At 47.8% G+C, this 15,234-nt stretch overlaps 1 protein-coding gene across 2 annotated transcripts in view; it reads left to right on the top strand.

Annotated features, from left to right (window-relative positions):
- The first annotated feature begins 474 nt into the window (after positions 1–474).
- The window catches only part of AXL (AXL receptor tyrosine kinase), a 73,919-nt gene continuing 59,159 nt past the window's right edge, over positions 475–15,234 (top strand). For both annotated transcript variants that reach the window (XM_081921973.1, XM_081921972.1), the window contains exon 1: positions 475–1,380. In XM_081921973.1, the coding sequence (XP_081778099.1) occupies positions 1,308–1,380 (73 nt within the window). In that variant the 5' untranslated portion in view covers positions 475–1,307. The remainder of the gene's footprint in view (positions 1,381–15,234) is intronic.

Consider the following 15,234-nt stretch of genomic DNA (forward strand, 5'->3'; position numbering starts at 1 on the left):
GGTATGTAAAATGAACCATGGAAAGAGGAGAAGGGAAGTCACTGATTTAAGGTTGCTGAAATGAATGTTTTGAAATGTAATTTAGCAAATTTTATAAAAATTATACATATGTATAGTTTTCATTGAGACCCATGCATACCTTAGCTGTCCAAAAGTACAGCACGTCAGCCTTTAAGGTGCCCCAGGACTCTTCCTCCCCCCCCTTAACCATTAGGAATAACAGCTATGCTTCTGGGATGAGTTCTCACAAGTTTGAAAAACTTACTCTGCAGTCAAGCCTTGGGATGGCTTTGTCTAGGGTCAGCACTGTCCAGTTCCACCTTGCCAATTTCTGTGCAGAGTCTGCACCCATATTTTCTCGCTTCCTCTTTATTTATTTTTATTTTTTTGGAATGTGGGTGCTTGTAACTTTAAGAAAAGTCTCTCTCTCTCTCTCTCTCTCTCTCTCTCTCTCTCCTGTTCCTCTCCTCCCATTAACCCTGCTCGGGCTGGAAGGAATGTTCACACACCCTTCCCTATTTCTCTCTTGCCCCCTCCTTCCCTTTCAACTTGCTAATCTCTCCAGCCTCTCTTCTTCTCCCAAACAATTTTTCAGCAGTGTGTAGGAGTGGGTGAGTCAGGAACATAGCAAAAGAGGAGAAAAAAAAGGGGAAGGGACTTTCCCCCCCTTCTTTCACTGCCTTAGCTTTTCTCTGTTATATATTTTTTTTGGAGAAGTCAGCTTTTTTGGAAAGCGGGAAGCACTTTGGAGAAGTTAACCGGGCAAGTTTTGTTATGATAGCCCTTGCAATAGATGTAGGCATCATCAGTTTTGCTTAGAAGCCAGGGCAGAAAGAGCTTGGCAAAGCATGGAAAGGGGGGGAGAAATCAGGTGCAAGTTTTGAAAAGCTGCTGAGACGCAAGAGAGTAGGAAATCAGCGCTCGGAGTGGCAAGTGAAGCCAAACTTAAGCTTGGAAATTCGAAGGAAAGAACATTTTGTTGGCACTCTCTTATTTTTGTGATACGGACAAATGTTTCGAGCTGGGAAATTATTCTGAATTTCCACAAGGAGTTTTTTTTTATAATTGAAAAGTTTGGATCCAGTCGTTCTCCTGGGTACTGACTTCACCGAAGATTTCGTCACTTGTTTTTTGGGAATCGGCTCCAGCGACAACCTTCTCCTTCGTCTCTTTTGAAACTTCTCAGTGAACGTGGGAGATATTTGAGAGAGAAACGGCCCCTACCTCTTCCTGGGCTCCTCTGCCAATGAGCCCCTAGAGTGTTTGGGGGGAGCTGGGATCTGTTGTGGGGACTTCAGTTTTGGAAAATGGGTCAACTTGGCCGATCTTTCCTCTCCTGCCTGCTGGCTTTGTGGATGAGTATCGGCAACGCGCAGGAAGGTAAGTGAATGTTTGTGTGTTCCAGGGTGAAACTAGCTACACAACATGGGCATCTGGTCAGGGGCGGGCGAGAGATCTAGGGTACCAAGAGTGATGTGATGGGTAAGTTGTTGGGTGTGGACCAGGGAGAGACTGGTCCGATTGCCCACTGGGCAGCAGTGGCGTAGCGTGGGTTGTCAGCACCCAGGGCAAGGCAAGTAATTTGCGCCCCCTAACTCGTGGATTTGCGCCCCCTAACCCGTGGATTTGCCCTAACCCCAGATGTTGCGCCCGGTGCGGCCGGCCCCCCCTGCACCCCCCACACTACGCCACTGCTGGGCAGCGATGCTGACTGAGAGCCAAGTGGCCATAAATCAGCCTCGACTTACACCGCAGGGTTGTTGTCAGGGTGAAATAAGGCTGAATCCCTCTATAGCAGCGGTTCTCAACTTGTGGGTCCCCAGATGTTGTTGGACTACAACTCCCATCATCCCTGAGCCCTGCTAGCTAGGGGTGATGGGAGTTGTAGTTCAACAACATCTGGGGACCCACAGGTTGAGAAAGGCTGCTCTATAGACAGGATGCCAAGTGACCACCTTTTCAACTTGACCTGGACTCTCCTTCCTCAGAGGTCCTTAAGCAGAGGTTGGATGGCCATCTGTCATGGATGCTTCAGTTGAGATTCCTGCATTGCAGCGGGTTGGACTAGATGACCCAAAGGGTCCCTTCCAACGCTACAATTTTACGATTGCTAGGGTGGTTGTGAGCATCAAACGCTATATCCGCACGGTGCGACCACCTGAAATCATGGGAGGAAAGACGAGATGATAAATATTTACAGTGGTACCTTGAGTTGCATACGCTTCAGGTTACATACACTTCAGGTTACAGACTCTGCTAACCCAGAAATAGTGCTTCAGGTTAAGAACTTTGCTTCAGGATGAGAACAGAAATCATGCTCTGGCGGCAGCAGGAGGCCCCATTAGCTAAAGTGGTGCTTCAGGTTAAGAACAGTTTCAGGTTAAGAACAGACCTCCGGAACGAATTAAGTACTTAACCTGAGGTACCACGGTACTTGGATAGTGTTTTCGAGGTTAGCAGCATGAGTTTGACCAAACTGCGGGAGGCAGTGGAGGACAGAGGTGCCTGGCGTTCTCTGGTCCATGGGGTCACGAAGAGTCGGACACGACTAAACGACTAAACAGCAACAACAACAACAAACCACGGTACTATTAAGCCGGTTTGTGTAAATGAGAAGCTGCGGAGAAGCCCCCCCCCCCAATTTTCCTCACAACAGCCCTGTGAGGTAAATTGGGCTTAGGGCCACCCTTGTGGGTGTTTGTGGCCAACTGAGAACAGGATTTGAGCCCGCTGTCTCCACAACACCCGGCTGCCCCTCAAAACAGAGAGAGACAGAGGCACAATGGGATTTCTTCAAAACAGGCGGCCTTTCATCCCCGAGTCTGGTGACTGTGTGGGCTGGTGATTCAGTCATCCATCCTGCGCCAACTTTCTGAAGGGCCTCAGCCTCCAGGAATGTCTCCCTTCTCCAGGTGTCCCCAGCTGGGCCACATCAGTCACCGCTTCTCCATCTCTGGCCTCCCTGGAGTCGCCTCTTGAGTTTAGAGAGGGAAACCTGATTCTTTTTGGACTCTAACGAAAGCAAAAACAGCTATTGTAACTAGAGCTGGGGTAGAACTTTGATGCTGACGGGTGGGTCCCTCGAGAAGGCCTCTCTGACCGTGTGGATGGATCCGTGGTATAAGGGTCAGCACTAAGCTCCAGCCCCGACCCCACAAATCGCTTGCTGTTATTCCACTGATTTTCATATTCCAGAGCGGTAGTTGTCTTACTCTCTCTTGCGGCAAAAACAACAGAGAGCCCCGTGGCACCCACAAATTTATGATGGCATAAGCTTTCGCGGACTATGGTCTTCTTCATCGGTTGCAACTCAGAATAACGCTCCGTGCGTCTCCTGAAGTGGACTGTGGTTTATCGGAACTTGTGCTACCCTAAATTTGTCAGGCTTTAAGGTGCTTCAAAGACTTCTTGTTATATTGATGTTGGTAGCATTGGCAGAGTCCATAAGCAAAATTAATAGGTCTCTGCCCCAAGGGGTCTTCAAGTTACATTTTGACCAGGTTTGGTGAGGGGGTGGGAGGAATGGGCAATAGGAAATGAAATGAGCAAACGCAGGTCCCTATACCTAGAATGAATTTCCATTGGGAATGAGAATGGAATGCTTAATCTAAAGACTTCATGGGAAAAGGTAACATACTGATGAAGGATTTGAAGGGAAATCGTGAGTAGTGAAACTGCTTAGGTATTCGGAGAGGCTGTATTGAAAGTGACTCGGAAACTACAGCTAATCCAGAATGTGGCAGCTAGACTGGTGACTGGGAACGGCAGCTGGGACCATATAATACCAGTCCTAAAAGAGCTACACTGGCTCCCTGTACATTTTTGAGCACAATTCAAAGTGTTGGTGCTGACTTTTGAAGCCCTAAACGCCGTCAAAGGCCCAGTATACCTGAAGGAGCGTCTCCACCCCCATCATCCAGCCTGGACACTGAGGTCCAGCACTGAGGGCCTTCTGGTGGTTCCCTCACCGCGAGAAATTAAGTTACAGGGAACCAAGCAGAGGGCCTTATTGGCAGCGGCACCCACTCTTCCATCAGATGTCAAGGAGATAAATGACTTTATGGCTTTTAGAAGACATATGAAGGCAGCCCTGTACAGGGAGGTTTTTTTTAATGCCTGAGGGGTTTTTTAATTTTAGTACAGTGATACCTCGGGTTAAGTACTTAATTTGTTCCGGAGGTCCGTTCTTAACCTGAAACTGTTCTTAACCTGAAGCACCACTTTAGCTAATGGGGCCTCCTGCTGCTGCCAGCCGGAGCACGATTTCTGTTCTCATCCTGAAGCAAAGTTCTTAACCCGAAGTACTATTTCTGGCTTAGCGGAGTCTGTAACCTGAAGCATATGTAACCCGAGCTACCACTGTATTTTGATGGAAGTTGCCCAAAGTGGCTGGGGCAATCCAATCAGATGGGTGGCATGTAAATAATCAGTGGTGAAATATAAATATCCGTGATAATATATTGAGAGAATATGCTCAAGATCTCTTAATGCAGACAGACAGTTGGATCAGTCCAAGGGGGCCCAGTCTAATCCAGCAATCTGTTCTTGCAGTGGCCAATGAGAACCCCAAAAAGCAGGGCCTGAACGCAACACCACTCTCCCAATTTGTGATTCCCTGCATTCTGCCTCTGACATTGCCTTTGTGGTTTCTATCAGTTGGTTGCACCTGTAACCCACGTTCCTTTTTAAGAGAGGGTTGTCAGCGTCTTAAAGGGGATTTCCTTCCCCTCGCTGGATGATGCATATTTTCCAATTTATGTCTGAGATTGGGATTCGTACCAGAAAGAATGCTCATGACTCGCCATATTACTCAGAACCAAATGGGCGTGGTTTTGTTTTCTCCGTTAAAGGAGTATTAGATTCCAAATGGTGAAATGGAAGTGTCAATCTGGAAGGGGTCAAGACTGCTGTCGTTGCACCCCACTTCTCTGCAAAACAGCTGTATAAAACAAACCGCCTAGAATCTCTCGTCGGGCAAAACAACACAACGATTTGCTGCACAGGGTGGGCTGCCTGCAGCCTTTTTCTGTCGCCACCCATGTCTTTGTACTCCCTGCTGAATAAAATCTGGGGAAACTACACCTTCTTGGGCTATATAAATACCGTATTTTTCGCTCTATAAGACGCACCAGACCACAAGACGCACCTAGTTTTTGGAGGAGGAAAACAAGAAAAAAAAATTCTGAATCTCAGAAGCCAGAACAACAAGAGGGATCGCTGCGCAGTGAAAGCAGCAATCCCTCTTGCTGTTCTGGCTTCTGGGATAGCTGTGCAGCCTGCATTCGCTCCATAAGACGCACACACATTTCCCCTTACTTTTTAGGAGGGAAAAAGTGAGTCTTATAGAGCAAAAAATACGGTAATTGCTAGTGTAGTTTATGTTCTTCACTCCACCCATGAGATTTTGCAGAAAGAGCGGGAGGAATTTCACTGTTCTAGTTTTGTACTTTAGGTTGGTCAAAGCGGAACGAATTGGTGCCTTTGAGTTCGTGCCTCTGGGAGGAGGGTGCAAAACTGGATCACCTGAAATATTTGCTGGGAAATGGGTGTGTTTGGCAGAACATCTCAGGTTCCAGGAGAATGAGGAGCCAAGTCGCTTTCATTGTGTTTAGCCACAGGGTATAGCAAGATGAAACTGTTGGCTGGCCTCACCCAGAGGTGACAGGGGTTGTGATTAACTGAAACGTCCCCTGCCCGACTTTGGACCAAGGAGCCACCTGTACAATTAACGGCCAACATTTCGCCTGTTTCCCTCTACCGCTGTCTCAGAAAGCACCGCTCTGTGGGTGGTATAGAAATCTCGGCAGGTTAATCTCCCATCATATATAAGTCCTTTCAAACAATATAGCAGGCAGCGCTATTGTTCTAGAAAAAGAGGTTGCTGGAACTCACAATGAACACACCTCCATTGTTCTCTTATAAGGCAGGAACTGAGTTCTTGTGAGCTCTGGCTGAAAAAAAGCCCTGGCTTCAGGTCACCCTGTGTGTTGCTGTTATTTTTTTCCTATGTCATTTTAAACTCTGATATTAATGCTGTATTCTTAGTTTTAGATTTTGATTTATGTGAAAATTGTTTCCCATTTGGTTGTGAATTTTTTTGATGTGGTTTATTTATTGTTTATGACTTTTGTAATTTTGTAAATCTTGATGTGCTGTAAGCCGCCTTGAGCATTGTCTTTTTAACTGTGGAAAGGAGGCATACAAATAAAAAATGATGATGATGACGGTGATGATGTAAGCAGAAACGGTAGGGTGAAAATGTCCCTGTGTCTGCAGCTCATAGCTCTGTACACTACGGTTCACCACAGTACTTCAGCAGCTTGGCTGATGCCACAGATTCTGAATCATTTGATGATAGTCTTGGTTTCCCCCAAAGAATTCTGGGAGCTGTAGCTTGCGAAGGGTGCTGAGAGTTGTTCAGGAAACCACTATTCCCCTCCCAGAGCTACAAGTTGTCTGGGATGAATATATATGGGGTGAATATGGCCCCGGTCTTCCTTACCCAGGTTTGTGGAGGGGACGGATTTGAAACTTTAAAAGTTCCCGGAAATACTGGAGGCAAGCCTTCCTGAACTTCTTGCCCTCTCGGTGTTCTGGATTACAAACCCCTGACCATTGGCCGCAGGAGTAGCAGTCTACCAAATTCAAAGTGTTGGTGCTGACCTTGAAAGCCCTAACTGGCCTCGGCCCAGTATACCTGAAGGAGCATCTCCACCCCCATCATTCTGCCCGGACACTGAGGTCCAGTGCTGAGGGCCTTCTGGCGGTTCCCTCACTGCGAGAAGTCAAGTTACAGGGAACCAGGCAGAGGGCCTTCTTGGTGGTGGCGCCCTCCCTGTAGAACACCCTCCCACCTGATGTCAAAGAGAAAAGCAACTACCAGACTTTTAAAAGACATCTAAAAGCAGCTCTGTTTAGGGAAGCTTTTAATGTTTAATAGGTTATTGTATTTTAGTGTTTTGTTGGAAGCCGCCCAGAGTGGCTGGGGAAACCCAGCCAGATGGGCGGGGTATAAATAATAAATTATTATTATTATTATACCAGCAATTGAAGGGGGGCAACCAGGTTGGGTAAGGCTGATCATGATAAGCGTGCAGCTGCAATCGAATCTGGATCCGTGTGCACATCTGTCAGGCAGCTTGCGAACGTTAAGCTTAAAAACTAGCTCCTTTGGGGACGAGGAATGTGTCGGCATCATAGAGGAGTGCCAGGCTCTCCGTAAGCCGGAGCGTTTCAGAAATAGATTTTGAGGAGGCGCCAAAATGCTCTGGAAATCGGAAACAATTGTGTGTCGGATTTGCTGCAACCCAGTCAAGTTGGGGCAGTGATTGCGAAGGCCTGCCTCTTTCCTCCTACGTGGGGAGGATACCTGAGTTTACCTCAGCCACTCCCCTTATGCACATTCCTTTGGTGGAATGAAATCTTGTAGACTGGATGTTTAATGTGCAGGGCAAGGGAAGGGAAGACAACTGGCTGTATCATACATAGCCTGCAATAGCTGCATTTGTACTAGCTTAAATGTAAAGGGACCCCTGACCATTAGGTCCAGTCGTGGCCGACTCTGGGGTTGCGGCGCTCATCTTGCTTTACTGGCCAAGGGAGCTGGCGTACAGCTTCCGGGTCATGTGGTCAGCATGACTAAGCCGCTTCTGGCAAACCAGAGCAGCGCATGGAAATGCCGTTTACCTTCCCGCTGGAGTGGTACCTATTTATCTACTTGCACTTTGACGTGCTTTCGAACTGCTAGGTTGGCAGGAGCAGGGACTGTGCAACGGGAGCTCACCCCATCGCGGGGATTCGAACCGCCGACCTTCTGATCGGCAAGCCCTAGGCTCTGTGGTTTAGACCATAGCGCCACCCGCGTCCCATCTAGCTTAGATGGCTTAAAAATAACCACAACCCCCATAATTAAATGTTCAAGGAGGAATACCAGCAGCAATTGGCCATGAGATCTCAGTGGAACCTCCATAATTGCAAGCAGGCTATCTCTGAACAGCAGGAGCTGGGAGCCAGCAGCAAAGGGAGGCTGAGACTTTCATGTTCTGCCTACCAAGTTGCCAGGAGCAACATTCTGGCAGAAATGCAGGGCTAGGTGGCTTTTTGGAGTTTAACAGGCCCAACCTGTGGCCTGGTTTGGGAGGAGTTACACGGTGCTGCCCTCATAGAAGAGGGAAAGAAAGCCACATATCTGAGTTTACTAATCTCAGATGCATCCACGGAGGCTAATACAGGCTGCTGAGAACAAAGCAGTGGTTCCTTTGCACATGCCCAGAGACACTCTGCTGTTCACTGTGGCTTTATATGTTCAAGGATTGAGAAGGATTAGGCCCTGGGAAAGAGGTTTTATCTCCCTGTTGTAAACAAAAATCTGCCCTTTTCCCTCAGGCTGCCACCTTTTTCTTGATAAAGCCGCTGTCCTTTAACTATTTGGCTGCCTGTTCATTGAAATATATGTGAGCCTCATTTGCTCTGTTGCCTCACTGAGGCTGGGTTTAGGGTTGCCAACTAACCTGGACAAAACTAGCAGCCTGTAGACCGTGCTGTTGTTGAAGGCGCAGGAGCCAGGCCTGCAAAGGGACTTTGGCAACCCTATCCATGATAGAGGCCAGTGGGGTTGGGGAGGATTTGAGCCAACTGGGAGGATCTGCCTTCCTTTGCTCTGCTCTCCCAATTAACTTCCATCTCCAGGGGCTGCCCTGTGACATCATCAGGGCCTCACCCCTAGGTCTCAGGTTTGGGGCTTGAAATCTCAGGATCTGGGCTGCTCTTGACCTGGCAAGCCTAGCTATGTTAGCGCTGCCTGATGGGAGTTGTAGTCCAAAACCTCCAGTGGGTACCACTGGGGCAATCTTTGGGGATGGGAACCGGATTTTTGGGTAGCGGGACAGGGGTTGCTGCTGGGGCTGGAGGGAGCAGTGATAGAGCGAGCCCGCCTCTCCACAACCACAACAGAGGTTTCAGTTCTCGCTGCCGTACTTGGCTCAAAAGGCAGGCGAATGGTCTCCAGCCCCGGCGTCGTGTGCCAACTTTTTCTCCCTGGGGCTGGGAGAGGCGGGCTTGTTTACATCATTCGCTCAGTGAGGTCATAGAGTTGAAAGGGCCATGCAGTCCACCCTTGTGTGGCTCCACTAGAGCTCTCTTCCCTGCTCTGGCAAGTCGGAGCGGGGCCTTTTAGTTCTGTGGAACAGCTTCCCTGCTGAAATGCGGCAGGTGCCCACAATTGCCACTTTCCGGAAACAATTGCAGCCGTTCCTGTTTGGACAAGCTTTTCCAGCTAAATGAAAAGGACTCTGCCTAAGCTGTTTATTTTGTATTATTAAAAAACCTATACAGAGGTACCACAGGTTACATACGCTTCAGGTTATAAATGCTGCTAACCCAGAAATAGTGCTTCAGGTTAAGAACTTTGCTTCAGGATGAGAATAGAAATCGCGTGGCGGAGCAGCAGGAGACCCCATTAGCTAAAGTGGTGCTTCAGGTTAAGAACAGTTTCAGGTTAAGAACGGACCTCCAGAACGAATGAAGTTCTTAACCAGACGTACCACTGTATTTACTTTATCGTACACTTTTGAAACCGTTTTCAGTCGCTCCTATTGTATGCGCATGAGACTCATCGGAAAGACAATTCATGAATTACCGTATTTTTCGCTCTATAAGACGCACCAGACCATAAGACGCACCTAGTTTTTGGAGGAGGAAAACAAGAAAAAAAAAATATTCTGAATCTCAGAATCCAGAACAACAAGAGGGATTGCTGCGCAGCGAAAGCAGCGGTCCCTCTTGCTGTTCTGGCTTCTGGGATAGCTGTGCAGCCTGCATTCGCTCCATAAGACACACACACATTTCCCCTTACTTTTTAGGAGGGAAGAAGTTGAGTCTTATAGAGCAAAAAATACGGTAAATAATAAGATTAACATTAATAATAATAATATTAACATTAACAACAACAACAATAATAATATCAACATTAATAATCAGTGCTTTTTTTCTCAGGGGACGCAGTGGTATGCATTCCCTGGCCTAAACATTTTGTGAATCTAAGTTTGGCCTCATTGAGGGGCAGTATTTCAATAAGAGTAGAAAAATGAGAGTACCCCTAAACATTTTTTTAGGAAAAAAAAGCACTGATGATGATGATGATGATGATATGCTTCGTCCAAATGCCTCCAGTACGGGCTGTCAGATGCCAACCCCAGTATAGTGCCATTGACACAGTTGGCGCTTTTGAGAATCATCCGAAAAGACAGGTCCCTGCCCCAACATGCTTACAATCAATCTTGGGGAAAAAGAAAGAAAACACGACCAGGATGAGGGACATGGGCGTAGCCAGAATTTCACTGCATGCTTCTCTGTTGGACCAGGAGCCAATTTGGGTCTCTTGGCATTGAAGAAGATTCCCCCTCCCCTCCCTTCCCCATCCTTCCTAGAGAAAGGCAGCGTGAGGCTCAAGAGTGAGGCCTGGGTTTCTTCCAAGTACGCAACTTTTGTTTCTCAGGCCCTGGAATGTGTCCCTCATTCCTCAAGGGTTAACTGCGGCTGCGGGGCAGGATATTCTCAGACTGGATTTATGCGCCTGCCGCTCCACCTCCTCTGTTCCACACACATTATGCATCATCTAGTGGCGTATATTTTATATCCCATGTGCCGCTCTCACTCTTTGACCTCAAAGCGCCACAGAGATTCTACAGCCTTGCTTTGCAGCCGAGGGAGATTGGCCCTCCTGAAATTAGAATATGTTCTCGCTTGGTTAGTGTGGAAGATTGAACAAATCGGTTTATAGAGGAACATTTTATCCAGTGCTTTTTTCTGGAGGGATGCAGGGGTACGCATACCCCTAAACATTTTGTGAATCTAAGTCTGGCATCATTGAGGGGGCAGTATTTCAATATGGATGCGGGACGCGGGTGGCGCTGTGGGTTAAACCACAGAGCCTAGGACTTTCCGATCAGAAGGTCGGCGGTTCGAATCCCCGCGATGGGCTGAGCTTCCGTTGCTCGGTCCCTGCTCCTCCCAACCTAGCAGTTCGAAAGCACGTCAAAGTTCAAGTAGATAAACAGGTACCACTCTGGCGGGAAGGTAAACGGCATTTCCGTGCGCTGCTCTGGTTCGCCAGAAGCGGCTTAATCATGCTGGCCACATAACCCGGAAGCTGTACGCCGGCTCCCTCGGCCAATAAAGCGAGATGCGTGCCGCAACTCCAGAGTTGGTCATGACTAGACCTAATGGTCAGGGGTCCCTTTACCTTTATTTCAATATGAGTAGGAAACGGAGAGTACTCCTAAACATTTTTGTAGGGAAAAAAGCACTGGTTTTATCTATGAAGCTTATGGTGGTCCGTGGACGTCATTTGGGGATCCCTGCTCTATTGTGCTGTCTCACATTTACCAGAGTTTACGTCTGATACTCTTGTCTTCATCCCTGGAATTGGGGTGTGTGATGCTGCTTTTTTTGGGGGGGGTTACATGGCTGGAGGAAGGGTGAAGCAGACCCCCCTCCCCTCTTCTCCACTGACCATTTCCTCATCCACCAGCAAAACAGGCTTGGGGGTGTTGCAGGAATTTATGTATAGGTTTTTGGGGGGGTTGCCCCTCCAGCAGATATCATGCACATGCAGCCCACTACCAAAATCAGCACAATCGCTTTTGTGACTTTTGTGATTTGTCCCCACAAAATACTTCATCACAGTTTCTTCCCATCTATTCAAAGGGCCACTGCTGCACAATACCAAATGTAACAATTCACTGGTAAATGTATTGGCTTACTGGGAAAACTTCAGAAATTCATATAGACATGTGAGCTCAGCTGCTCAGCAGCCCCTCTGCCTGAGTGATAATTCCTGGCATCCTGATACCTGAGTGCCAGACAGGTAGCCATTCCAGAAATAACAAAACCAGCTGAAGACAAAAGGGTATGATTAACTTGGATGGGAAACAGGGAAATGTTAATATCTCTTTTGCTTCACTTGATGGGCGTTTGGTGGAGGGCAAGGAGAACCATGGGGCAGGGTCCAGGATGCTCAGATTACTGGCACCAGACCTCCCCTTTCATGATGTAACCATGATGTATGAGTGATGTAGTTTGGGGGGGGTGTAACATGGGGATTAGCAGCTAATAAAAGTTTGGGTCCTCTTTTGTTTCACCTGGTGGCAGGTGGGAGTCCTGTCATGACAGTCTTCACTAAAGACCAAGCCTACTGGCTGCTGTTTTGCTCTGGTATTCCTGGCTGGTGTCCTTGTTTTTTGGCCAAGGGGGCCCTCAGATTTCTCCTTTAACAGGGGAAAACCTGTTTTTGCCATGGCAACAACCAGTTTAGGCCTCGCCGAAGCAAATCCCTCTTTGCCTAACCTGACACTGAAAAATTGGGTTGGGGTGGCCCCATGTATTCCTACCCCACAAGTGTCCCAGAAAACCCCCCCAGAACATCCCGGTTTGTCCTGCAAGAGCACAACAACAATTTGCAGTGCTGTGATCTCACACGATTTCATTTTGGGGCACCGTGGAAGCATGATTTTGGGGGGTTCCGTGATCTCACATGGGGAGCATGCTTGGGAAAACGTGCATCCTGGTTTTGGGACTCAGAGGATATATATATATATATATATATGCCTGTATCCTCAGAGGGGGATGTGGGTGGTGCTGTGGGTTAAACCACAGAGCCTAGGACTTGCCGATCAGAAGGTCAGCGGTTCAAACCCTTGCAACGGGATGAGCTCCCGCTGCTTTGTCCCTGCTCCTGCCAACCTAGCTGTTTGAAAGCACGTCAAAGTGCAAGTAGATAAATAGGTACCGCTGCGGCGGGAAGGTAAACGGCGTTTTCATGCGCTGCTCTGGTTCGCCAGAAGTGGCTTAGTCATGCTGGCCACATGACCCGGAAGATGTATGCCAGCTCCCTCGGCCAGTAAAGCGAGATGAGCGCCGCAACCCCAGAGTCAGCCACGACTGGACCTAATGGTCAGGAGTCCCTTTATCCTCAGAGGAATGGGGGGAGAAATGGAATAGAAACAAGAGATTAAAGATGGCATCCTTGCTGCCCAGAAACTCCAAAGGGCTCTTGACCTGGAGATTGAAACCCCTTAAACTGTCGTTGAAATGGCGTGCAGAGTGATTTCCCCTCCTTTCACTTCCCAGACGGTGAGGGAAAAGGAGGCGGTGAAACTGGAATTGGATGAGGGAGTCCCGCCCCCTGACCCCCGCCATTCAAGGCTCCCACAGTTTGGTTGTTGCTTCACGATAGAGAAAAATAAAAGAGATTTTCCTGGCATCGACAGGATTGCTGTCCCATAAATCTGTTTATTTGCAGCATTCCTCTCGGTGCATAGTATTGGTTCAGTTCGGCTGCATGTGGGTGGTTTAGCTCTCCCCGCGCCAGTTAATCAAACTGTGGGCAGAGTGAATCCGTTTTATTCCGGCAAATCTTTGATGTTTTTTGTGTGCTTGGTTTCAACCGCTGACCCTTAGCCAATGTGCTTTATTGTCAGTGTGTTTCTGAAATCGCCATTTGAAATGCTGCACGCTGCACTGGGCGGGTTTTTTTGCGCTAGAAGGGTGGGGTAGAAATGTTTTAATTTAAAAAAAAACCATGTATTTCTGCCAACAAGAAACGTATCTGATTTACTTTATGGGTTTGGGGGGATAATAAAGGCCTAGGAAAAATATAACCACAACAAATATATAACTGGGGTGGTCCTAGGCAAGAGAAGGGTATGTTTTCTACAACTTTAATATTTATGGAGGGGATTTCAACAGGTGCAGCTTGTCAGGCAAGTTATAGCACACCTGCTGAAATCCCCTACACAAATATTCAAGGTGTAGGAGCGCTATTCTTCCCCCGCCCTTTCCCTTTTTTCCATGCATCTGCCCTAGTATATCCAGGAGATTTGAAAGTAATCAGGGAGCTTAAATCTGTTCTGTTGTATTGACTGGAGATTTGGGAAGAGAAGCTTCACCTGTTGAATTTCTGCCGCTATGGCAGAAGTCTAACAGGTGAAGCTTTACTGTAAAAAGCTAATAAGGGGTTTTAGCAGACTGCTACTAAGACCAGAAGAACCCCCCCACCCCCACCCTCTGGGCCTCTAAGCTTGCAGAACTTTTGCTGCCCTACCCACACTAGGGCTTGGGTGGGTATTTGTTGATGGTCCGGGGAATTATAAGAACTGTCATTAAGCGGGTGGGGCTGGTTCAGCTGCGATCCCTTGGCAGCTGGTGACGGAGAGGCGAGGAGAGTCATCGTCCGCAGCCGGCCTGGCCAGCCAGATCTGAACGTCACCGTTCCCTCCCGCTGCCCCAAATTGGCACATCACAGAAGACAAGATTTGCAGAAAGGAAAAAAAGCAGAAGGGAAGTGATGCTAAAGGGTTGCCAACTTTTAAAACTAGCTGCTCCTGCTCCTTGAAGCAGTCAGGCGATAGCAGGTGGCAAATTGATAAGAGTTTAAAAATATTAAGTGAGATGTGTGTTTGTGAGTGTTAGTTAATTCATTAATTAATCAATCTTTGTCTCCAGGCTTAACAACCTTTCTTGTTGATTCCTGCAACCCAGACTCATGCTACTGGCAGTAGAGCTGGCTTGAGTTCTCATTTTTTTCCTGGTCACTGGCCATCCCTTTAAATAATATTCATAGCCTAATTTGACCCAGAGCTCAGACCCCACTGAACCGTTCTGCGATGCCAAAGCACAGCCATTGGAATATACAGTGGTACCTCGGGTTAGGTACTTAATTCGTTCCGGAGGTCCGTTCGTAACCTGAAACTGTTCTTAACCTGAAGCACCACTTTAGCTAATGGGGCCTCCTTCTGCCGCCACGCCACTGGAGCACGATTTCTGTTCTTATCCTGAAGCAAAGTTCTTAACCTGAAGCACTATTTCTGGATTAGCGGAGTCTGTAACCTGAAGCGTCTGTAACCTGAAGCATATGTAACCTGAGGTACCACTGTATTGTAATAAGAGAGTGAGGCATCTTGTGGGTCTCTGGGCATGTGCAGTGCATTTTTCCCTTTATGCAACCGGACTCCTGGAGTGTGACGATGAGAGCCATGCTTTCCAAGTCGGAAGTTTTTCATTCTCAGGCCTGCTTCAGCCCGAACGCCCTTCCCTTGTAGCAGGACTCAATTTTATTTATGTAAAATTGCAGACCCTGCCAGGATTTGTGGGTGGGCAGAGAACGGCAAGGTTAAACGAGCTTAAAACCTGTTTTCAGTGAATAGAGGTTCTGGATATGGGCTAATACCTGGGAAT

The sequence above is a fragment of the Podarcis melisellensis genome (genome assembly GCF_964234715.1).
Source record: "Podarcis melisellensis genome assembly, chromosome: 8".
In the NCBI taxonomy this organism is placed as follows: Eukaryota; Metazoa; Chordata; class Lepidosauria; order Squamata; family Lacertidae; genus Podarcis; species Podarcis melisellensis.